Source organism: Candoia aspera, chromosome 13 (genome assembly GCF_035149785.1).
Source record: "Candoia aspera isolate rCanAsp1 chromosome 13, rCanAsp1.hap2, whole genome shotgun sequence".
Classification (NCBI taxonomy): domain Eukaryota; kingdom Metazoa; phylum Chordata; class Lepidosauria; order Squamata; family Boidae; genus Candoia; species Candoia aspera.
In genome coordinates, this window is record NC_086165.1 from 6,473,131 (window position 1) to 6,484,160 (window position 11,030).

Genomic DNA, 11,030 nt, shown 5'->3' on the forward strand with positions numbered 1-11,030 from the left:
TCCATCATTTTTGATCTGAACGAAGGAAGTTTCCCTCATAAGAACAAGTCTGCCTAAGCATCCGTTGATCAATATTCTGGGGAAGGACTACAGAGCAGTCGTAGAGTTTGTGCTTCGTAGATGTAAAATACCACTTTCAAATCTGGAAAACTACTGCCAGTAAATAAAGAATAAACAGCTCAGAACTAGAGAACCTCCATTATTCTTACATTTAGCCTAAGAGTTTTTCAAATGCTTATTTTAAATCACTACAGGATGTTTCAAAATTATACATTGCTACTTACAAAGCGCACTATTTACATAACGTATAGACTGTAAAACTATATTCCACAATGAATCAATTATTTTCCAAAGGCCCTCTATACTTTGCCTTGTTATATCCTTATAAGTGAATTATATAAATTCCATAAGCAACCTGTGGCCAAGACACTAAATCCACTAAGGGAAGAAATTCAGATTACACATCTAATCTATAGACAATTTCAAAATTATATACAGGGCAGAGATGTACAGAATCACTACATTTGATGTAAGATCACAGATCAAGCACATTTTTCCAAAAAGTGTGCATGATGTAATGCAATCATGCCAACAAAAACTGCCAATTGTCCTCAGATGCATTATCAGCTGATAATTCTATGGGTCTGATCTAAGGTACCTGTTGAAATTTCTCACAGACAAGCAGCAAAGCTTAGTACAGCTTTTGGCAGTTTGGATTTAAGTAGAAGAATATTATCTCAGTGTTCCATATACTATCAACATATGTGACAGTCTATCTGGGTTCACACATTGTAAATAAACCAACTGTGGCTGGGTTAAAAGAAAACTTTTGAAAACTCAGTCAGAAGTACTATGACTACGATCATACAGCATGCTATTTCCTGTTTAGCGCTTCAGATATACCTGGGCTCCATTAAGTCAAGTATCAGATACGCCTTATGAAAAAAATCAAGAATATGATCTAGCCAAGCTGAGTACTGTATTTTAAGTCTTACTGAACTAAATGGGATAATTAAACATGTTTAACACTGAAACGTATGGAACACAAAAGTCCTTAGTAACTGAATTCTGATATATAAGTTGCAAATTTTTATCTGAAACATGCACAATGAAAAACTAAAGTGAAGTGATTGACAAAAATATTTTAATTTATTAAAAACAAATGACACTTAATGTTTACATATTAAACTCATTTAATTCTGCATTCAAAATCACTGTACTTTCCACTTAAACTTACAATAACAATGTATTATCCCATACCTGTCTTTAGAACTATGAAAACAAATCTTGCCTTTATACTATATCCTAAAGTTTACCCATCTTTAATATAAACATTCTGACAAAATATCACAAACTGTTATTTCTAGTATGTCTATTAAAGGATAAATCCAAGAATGCACCAATGTCCTCAATAAATACTCACGTGTTATTAGATAATACCAAAGCCTGTCTTCAAAGTTTAAATATCTCCCATTCCTGAGAACCACAACTTAACTATGCTAAAGGTGAACACTGCTTTACAAAATATTATAATGTGCAAGAACAATCATATCAAGCTAAAATATACTTGTGAAAAACCATTACTTCAAAATTGGCACAGATACCATTAATTTCAAATATATTCTTTAAAGGTTAATATTTATAGCAATGTAACAAATAACTATTATTACAGTTGTGATGTAACAGGCTATTCAAGGAACCCAAGCATACATATATGTGTGTATATGTATATATGAGGTAAGCATAAGCATCTTTTGGTCTAACTTGCTTTATATATTCTTGCCAGAGGAAAATGTTGGTCAATACACCAAACGACAACATACCAAGATGGCAGCTGATCAAAAGGAAAAATGCAAATACGAATTGCTTCTACAGTATTTGAAGAATGTAATGACAGACCTCTGGAGGAAATACACTCTTGCCCTCTATCAAATACTGTCATTAACAGCACTACCTTCAGACCTCATTAGATCCCACTGGATCCATTTATATTGCTTGAGGATCCAACACTAGCATCTCAGTACTGTGTGGCAAACATCAACACAACAAAATTACTTCTCTATCTTTAATGACTAGATGTTTGCAGAGCTGCGATATATTCTGTCTAGTGGGCACTGGAGAACTACTATACAATGCCCTCACAATCCTCCTGTCTGTGATCAAGAACATTATGTAACAAAGCAAACTACAACACAGAGTGGGGAAAAACAACTAGGGACAGACCTACCATATGTGAAACTAGGCTCCCAGGCATTTTGTTCCAGCTGCTGCTTTTGCCCACCTCACAACCCGGCATTCAGAAAGAACTCTCCCTGCCCCCCAAACTGCGACTATCCAAGAGTTCTGAGTAATGATCACCGCAGCGTATGAGACCACAAAATTTCAACAGAAAATATTATTTGCAACTGAACAACAACAAAAAATGCAGAGCACTATAGAAAAGACCATACTGCAATTCCAACATATTATAAAAGTTGCATTACATCTATCCACATAGATTGTAGTGACTAAACTCAATGGCACTCCAGGAATTCTTACTGGCTCTTAGTCAATAATAATAAGGGATATTTTGTCCTTCACATCAGTGCTTTCAAAAATCTGTATCTAGAAATCTTATATTTACCTAACTTACCATTGCTGGTGACTTTATCTATCACTGCCCTGAGAGAATGAGGAAGAGGAAGGATCCTGCATCTCTCCTATGCCCTTTAAAACCCAAACTGTTTCTCTGGACTCTGAAGGGGTTCCTGGGACAGAACGGCATGTTGGGTGCATCAGGGAAAGTTCTCTAGGAAGTGACAGCCAAGATACATCAACAAACAAGATGCAGAAACTAGAAAGAAGCTAGGTATAATTAGTAAAAATGAAGAGCTATGACACATGTAAATAAATGGTATTTTAATTAGGTCTTTGAAGTCTCATAATGAGATGCATCATACTGCAATTTAATTAAGTCACATTGCGTGTTTTAGAATAACATACAACCTACTTTCTGGTATTTCAGACTAGATCAGTTTATCAGAAATAAAAATGTAAACATATATACATGCTGAAATACATAGGATGCTAGTTAATTTCCATTAGTTTGTAAGACATATTGTGAGTGTCACTAATGTTATTTTACACAAAGAACAGCTTGGAAACATGCAAAAATAATGACTATCTCAATGTCCATCTCTAATCAGTGCAATATACAGAAAGGTATCATCCAGAAGCAGAAGGATACCAAGTCCTCCCAGCCCATTCCTCTCTGACACCATGAGTAACACTGGAGCTCAGTTACCACTAATTCAAAACTGACACTTAAAAAGTTGGATATCCAATCAATCTATTTTTAATCTCCTTTTCACAACTCTATTTCAGACTGAACGCAGGTATCCACTCTTACATGCCAACAGTTTTTAATTAACATTTTCTATGGGAAATAAATATCAACTTGTTCAATACTTCTGGTGCTGATTATTATGGACTGAGGTATTTACTTATCTCATAGGCAAGGACAAAAAGATGTTGAGTTTCACTGCAGAAATGTATTTAAGATTAAATTGTGCAAGAAATAGCCACTCCATGGATACAGCCATTCATGTACAGCATATAGTTTTTCTTCTATGTAAGGAGAATAAATACAGACAATCTCTTCAGAGAATCCTGTTTCAAGTATTCTTGAGAGACAGGCCAATGTGTTACTGTATACTTATCATAAAGTTATTAATGAATAATCTGTTTCAAGGAGATTAAAGGAAGCCACATTTATAATCTTCTCATACTATGCATTATCCTTTGTATTTTTATGCTGCAATATATAGTGTGTGCATTTACATATACATACTATTGAAAAATAAAGCTAATCAAATTAGTATGACCATAAAAAGCATGATAATTAATTCTTTAAATGGGTAATCAATGTTTAAGCAGTAGTACAGTTGAAAAAGTTTAGGTGGCCTACAGAATTCTAATCAGTAAGTATAAACCAAGGGACGTTATTACCTTATATTTTCTGTAATTATTGATTTCTTAATGTTTTAACTGTATGATTGTTTATACTGTATTGTAAATTGCTGTGATGCAGTTGGTTTAATGGTATACAAATACAATAAATAAACTGATAAATTCCTGATGAAATCTGACCATCACATTTTGGACATTTTCTCTTATTAACACCCCACCCCAATTTCCTACTTTAGTAACACATAGGCATAAAGTTCCATCTCCTCTGTTCTCCATCAGAACCACAAAGGAATAAATCTCAGTATATAATTGGCAATTGCCTTCCTAAAGCTCATACATTGCAGTATATCTCTGCTTTGATAGCTCAGAGAGCTGGGCCTCTCACAGACGTATATTCTCCCTCATGGGGTATTCTTCTTCCCTGGCAGTTCAACAGTGCTGCATCAGGCATTTTGACTGTGAAATCATTAACACAGTAAACCTTCAATTTTATACACCTTTGATTAGCAGACATGATGGACAAAATCTGTCTGTACACTGTATGCTTCTGCACTTGCATAAAATCCCATTCCCATTTATGCATGTGTAAAATACACATGCTAAAAATCCCATTCTTATGCATGCATAAAATTACATTCAGATTTAATAGACATTCTGCTTTAATGGATGACCCTTCCTACCATTACCTCATTAAATCAAAGGGCTACTATATGAAAAAGTTCATCATACAATTCTTAAAATATTAACTTTAGTAAGTCAATTGTTGTGATGATGCTTGTGAGAACATTTGTCTTATTCTCAAATAAAAGGGTACCAAGCTGGTAATCTGGACACCAAATTCTACCAGAGCTGAAATGCTGTCCATACCTTTCAACCCTTCTCTGTGTGAGCATCCATGGGTGGGGGGACACAGTGATACTATGTCATCATCAAGCAAACGATGCAAAGTCATAATGCAACGTGATGCAAATATGTAATTCATGTTTAGCTAGTTTGTCACTGAGCAGATAGCTAGTCTATTGTTGAGCTGGTTCCCAACTAAGAGCCAATCTAACACCAAAGAATTCTCCCACTTTCTCCAGTCAAGGAAAGCATGATGTCAAACTTGGTCATTGACAAAATCTATTTTTAATCTCCTTTTCACACATCTGAATTTGGATTATGTTAAATGGAGCACTGAGCGGGACAGAGTTAGTTCCTCAAACTAACATGGCTTTTAAAAATTCCTGGTTTGGGAAATGGAAAAGAAAAATACATTGCCTCTTCTTAATCAAGCTACATTAACTTTCTATACGCCTGTCTTATAAAAATAAACATATTTGTGTTGCTAGTAGATGTATAAAAACCCAGGTTTTGCAACAGATTGCGAAGAAACAGCAGAATCTGGAGCTGTCTTTTTTTTCCTTTTTTTCCATAAAGCTCTTGGCCACCCCTTGCAACCACAACCCCACAAACCGCAATTTACTCTCCTTTCCATGCTTGGATGGATGCCTCTACTGCCCCTAACTTCCACCCCTTTATCTACATAATCTCATCCTGCATTGGGACAGAGTATTTGAAACTGATTTTCAGAAGCAGGAAAGTTCTGGTTGTTCACTTCAGCTGTGCTCCGTAACTGCATTTATCTCAGTCACTATCTGTCTTATGTCATCTGTCACAATGGCAACAATCACGGCAACAGTGAAGTATAGATATTGTTCCACATATTCCTCTATTATACCAAGACCACCACGTATAGCTGGGGGGGGGGGGAGCCCGGATTCCCTTTGATTCAAGGAAACACCACCCTCTATGGCACTATAATTCTCCCACCTTGCTCTTTGGGCAGATGATACCAGCAATTCAAACAATGAAGGTAAAGGAGCATTATGGAAGTCAGCAGCCATGCTGAAAATCACACTGCTCCAATAACGTACTGTGGAAGGATTTTTGTTGGTAGGAAAAGTTTTCCATGCTATCTCAGCATCTCAGAAATTTTGTCTTATGACAGTTGCTATGTGAGGTGCTACACTAAAGTCATGGCTGACTGCTTTGAGTAAATCATCAGCAATTCTCAAGGGAAACAATTTAGAGATAAAGCCATTGTACCCCCTCAGTTGCTCCTATTCCTCACCTCTATCCCAGATACTTTTTGCATAGTAGCATAAGTTCACTGGGACTGTTGCAGACACCCACCACTTTCTCCACAATATGACCATTTTCAAGGACAGAATTTGCTTATTGCCTATTTATCTATCCACCTATCTATCACATTTATATCCTACTGCAACCCAAGGACTCTTGGCAGCTTCCTTTGTACGAAAAATTAATTAAAATACCCACAGTACATTAAACATAAAAATTAAATATAAATCATAAAATCATAAACCAATAAATTCCACCAGCAACAATTACAAAAACAAAATAAAGGCAAAAAATAAAAATGAGAATAAAAGATGGCACAAGTCATGAATTCAGCTGGAAAGCTCTCCAAAAGAGCTCAATTTTTAACATCCTTTTAAAAATCACCAGGGAGAGAGCTAGTCCAATCTCCCTCGGGAAAGTATTCCAAAACACTGGGGATGCCACTGAAAAGCAGCACTTCCTGGCTTCAGCTCCCTTCACCTCCTTGACGTGTGGGATCACAAGGAGCTTACATTGGATCAATTCAGGTTGGCGCAAACAGTCCTAGAGGCACCAAGCTGTAGGCACCAGTTCTAAATCTACATTGAGAACTTATCACTAGAAGCCCTTCACACAGTGTCAGAGGTGGTGACTTACACTGTGCAATTATAACAGAAGAGATTTTTTCAGCAGCAGCCTCCCAATAGCAAGACCTTTCCCCAAAAAGCTGCCTGACATTTAGTCTATTGCCTTTTTAGTGCCTTTTTGTCTTCCTAGGTCTTTTAAACTATGCAGTGATTTTAAAACCATTTGTAATATTTCTTATAATGATTGTTAGTTTTATGTTGTAAGCCGCTCAAAGAAATTTTCTTACAGAATGGCACATAAACAAAAGTAAATAGAAACCCAAAACATTTAAAGTACTAAGTCGCTCAACAAAAATGCAGACATTCAAAGAACACCCCCAAACGTTTATGACTATCAGTGGCCACAACTACTGCCATGTCAGGACTTCTGCATGTCAGTCATCGAAATATGTCTCAAGACTGGAAGGACCCAAGGATGCTAAGCTTCCACTCAAATATATACACAAAAACTGTTAGTAAGTTAAGGATCGTAAGGCATAAACTAGAACTAGCATACAGTTTTAATAGGTACTATTCATCACCATTCAGTATTTCAGCCTTCTGCAACATGATGCCCTCTAGATGCTTTGGACTACAACTGGCATCAACCTTAGGCAGCATGTTTAAAGTTGTAATTAAAACAACTAAAAAGTATGAAATAGATGAAATAACTGTTAGCCCTTTGCAGTTTACATGCCTTTCTTCAGTATTATTCTGATTTACAGAGACATAAATTTGAGATAACGTCCCAGCTAAATGGTAAACGAATGTGCTCTAATCAACATTCCCTATGTGTGCATACATTTACTAACAAAAAATATACACTGGCAACTCATTTTTTTCAAATACGTTAGTTTCAGCCGTATGCCATAACCACAGGACATTATGCCAGAAATACTACATATACTGAAAAGCTGATGCAAACCACTACAGATATAATACACTGAAAATAAAAACAAACCCCATGCCAAATATAGTAAATAGCTTGGTGTGTAATGTCAAAAGTCAAGTATAACTGTGGGAGGCTGTTTTAATCACTTCTGAGCAGACTGAATTTTCTTGTCTGTTTTAATATCAATTCTCCTTCCTGCATTATAAGAATCTAGCCTCATATACTGCAGGGTAAGGGTATGCAATTTCTTAATTTAAAGCATTTCAAATCTGAAATGTTGCAGGTTCAAAACATTTTGCACACATCACACACACACACCCCAATGCAGGGCTGTAACTTACACCTTCCCGAGGCAGTTAATTAACTTTACTTTCAATAATGCAAAAAGCCATTTATGTGGGCAGCTTACTAACTGCTAATACAAGCTCGGCGAGGTTGCCACCCTGCCCAGGTTTTTAGAGAAAACAAGCAGAGGATCACACTACACACCTTGCATGCCACCGCGCCTAACATAACTTAAGGATAATGAACATCTACAGCATTACACACCAGTTCCATTTCCCTAGTAAAAAATACACTGTTTGCAGAAAGCCAAGCAGGTGGCTTAAACATGAATAGCACCAGGTTCTCCCTACCGTTTCCCTACAATCTCAAGAGAGCTCCGCTCATCCAATGCGCGCGCGGGGGGGGGGGGAGTATTCATTGATGAATAACCAACCAAAGACGCACTTTTGCAGGGGCTCCCTTCTCCCTACTCTACGGCGGCGGCGTAGTAGCTGCCACGAGCAGCTGTCTATTATGGAGAGGTGCAGTGGCCTCTGCTGGCACACGAAACGCGTCCCCGGATGGGACTCTTACAAGTGGAGCCGACCTGCGTGTTTTTTCCCGGGAGGGCGGCTGGAGGGAGGTGGGGAGAGAGAGAAGAGCATGCTTTTCAATCCCCGAGAACAGATTTTCCGGGCCGAGGGGAGAAAGAGAGCCCCTTCGCAACGGCTCTGGGCAGCCCGTCCCGGGCACCGCGACTGCCCGGGTGGGCAAGTCTTTTTTTCCCCCCCAGGTCGGTGTGCTGACAAAAGATCCACACCAGCAGCGCCCCTCTCTCGCACACCCGCACACAGACGCGCGCGCACAAGGAGGGACAGAGTCCTGGAAGGCAAAGGGGGGGGGGGGGAGAAAGAGAGAGAGAGAAAGAGAGAGAGGGAGAGAAAGAGAGAGAGGGAGAGAAAGAGAGAGGGAGAGGAGGGGTCCCTGCCCGCCGCCGCCGCTGCTGCCGAGGCCGGCGCCTGCGGCGGCCCCTTCGCAGCATCCGCGCCGGGGACACGCGCTCGAAGCCGGCGGCGGGTCCGACCCTCCCCGGGTCGGGGGCTCCTTGCTGGAGGGGCGATTCCGTGGCGGGGGCGAAGGAGGGGATGCCACGGGGAGCCCCCTCCGCGCGGCCGACGCAGCCGCCCCCTCCCCGCCGGCAGGCACCCCCCGGCCCCGTCACTGCGGGGAAGGCTGGCCCGAGGGCCGGCAGCAGCGGCGCCGCGGGGCCCTCCGCAAGGCGACCCCCCCGGCCGAGGGCTCACCTGCGGGCGGGAGGAGCTGCGGCGGCGGCTGAGGCGGCGAGGGGGCGCTCCGGGCGGCGGCGGCGCGGGCGCCGGACTCGGGGCGCTGCCCGCAGAGCAGCGCGACCCAGAGCGAGCCGAGCAGGAGCCGCCAACCTCCCCGCGCCGCCATCGCTCCCCCTCACGCCGGCCGGGGAAGGAGAGGGGGCGCGGCGGCCGCTCCGCCGGGGGGAGCGGCGCCTTCTCCCCGCCGAGGAAGGCGCGAGCGGCGGGGAAAGCGGCGGGGCAGCCCCGGAGGCGCTCGCCGGGTCACTCCATGGCGGGTCGGTCCCACCGCGGGGCTGCTTCTCGCCTCGCTCTCGCTCCCTCGCGCGGACGGCGGCGGCGGCAGGAGGAGCAACAGCCTGGCGCGCTCCGGCGTGAGGCGCGCGCTCCGGCGCCCCTCCCCCCTTCACGTGCCCGTCCGCCGCCCGTTGGCCAGGCGCGCAGGCGCGCCCGCCTCTCCATTGATCCTCCCGCGCGCGCGTGCTGTGTCGGGGGGTGGGTGGGAGGGGGCGCGCGCGCGGAGCGGAGCTGAGCCGACAGAATTCCAAAGGAAGGGGGAGGGGACCGGCCCGGCAGGAGCCGAGGAACCCCCAAGGAGGCGTGTCCGCGTGCGCACGCGCGCGGGCTTGCCCAAGCCGCGGCAGGCGCTGCACGGCCGCCGCCGCCGCCTCTCGCCCCCCCCCCGCCAGAACGTTCCTGTCTCACGGACTTTCCCGATCTCCGCCCCGACGAGTGACGGAGGGGAGCGGGAAGGAAAACCCGGCGAGAGAGAATTGCGAGGAGGAGAAGGAGGAGCGGCGGCATCGACTCCACTTGAGAGACGGGACGGAGACGGGGAGGATGGAAGGAAGGAAAGGGGGAGCGGGAGGGAGATAAAACCCGTCCTGGCTCTTCGGCTGCAGGGGGCGGACAGGCGGGCGCCGGCAGCGCGAGCGGGACCGATAAAGGGGCTACGGGTGGGAGCCTTGGGGTGAAAACCTGCGCCCCATTCCGTTCTATAGGAGTAAGCCCCACCCCCGCACTCAGTGACTGGAACCGTTGCGTGGCAGACCAGCTGGGTACGCGGGACTTCTCCACCGAGCACCCCAATCCGCATTGACTACCGGAGTGTGGTGGTGCTGGTGGTACTGCTGCTTTCTAATGGTTAGCAGAGCTGGATTAGCAACCCACAGGCTGCCCTCGCTGCTGTTGCTGCCTGCCAGATGCTGGGTGCGAGAGAAAAAAGAGCAGGAGTCATATCCTACAGCCTTCCCCCATTCAGCGCCCTCCCAATGGGATGAGACCTACCATCTCTGGGCTGCAAAACTGGGTGCCACCCCAAGATGGCACCACACAGAATCTTGCATATTTCCCTGGGGCTCTTCAGTGGCCAGTCGGATTTCTGTACAGGCAGTCCTCGCTTAACGACCACAATCGGGCCCGGAATGATGGTTCCTAAGCAAAATGGTTGTTAAGTGAATCTGACTGATTTTACAACCTTTTTGCGGTGGTTGTTAAGCGAAGCATGTGGTTCCCCAATGATTTTGCTTGCTGGAAGCTGGCTGGGAAGGTGGAAAATGGCAATCATGTGACCGTAGGATGCTGCAACGGTCGTAAATGCAAACCAGTTGCCAAGCATCCGAATCGTGGGTCTTCGTATAATGTGTCCGAAGTAGGATCATTTGAGCCTGGTCGTCAGATGAGAACTCTGGGCTGATGTTTTGATTTGTATTGTCTTTAATCAGATCCACGGAGGTTTGAGAGGTAGGCCACTCAGAGGCTTTGATGATTAGAGCACAGTATAAACCCAGAAAAATAAAGTCAACTATTTGCGGATCGGCTGACCGTGACACACAGTGTCCTAATTATTAACAACAACAACACTGCTCC

The 11,030-nt window shown here is 43.8% G+C and overlaps 1 protein-coding gene across 6 annotated transcripts in view; it reads right to left on the reverse strand.

The window, feature by feature from the left end:
• The window catches only part of NEO1 (neogenin 1), a 69,356-nt gene extending 60,027 nt beyond the window's left edge, over positions 1–9,329 (reverse strand). For 2 of the 6 annotated variants that reach the window (XM_063314360.1, XM_063314358.1), the window contains exon 1: positions 9,138–9,320. In XM_063314360.1, the coding sequence (XP_063170430.1) occupies positions 9,138–9,288 (151 nt within the window). In that variant the 5' untranslated portion in view covers positions 9,289–9,320. Of the gene's footprint in view, positions 1–9,137 lie in introns of all 6 variants that reach the window. The other 4 variants (XM_063314361.1, XM_063314359.1, XM_063314364.1 and 1 more) reach the window with 3 other exon arrangements.
• Positions 9,330–11,030: the final 1,701 nt, after the last annotated feature.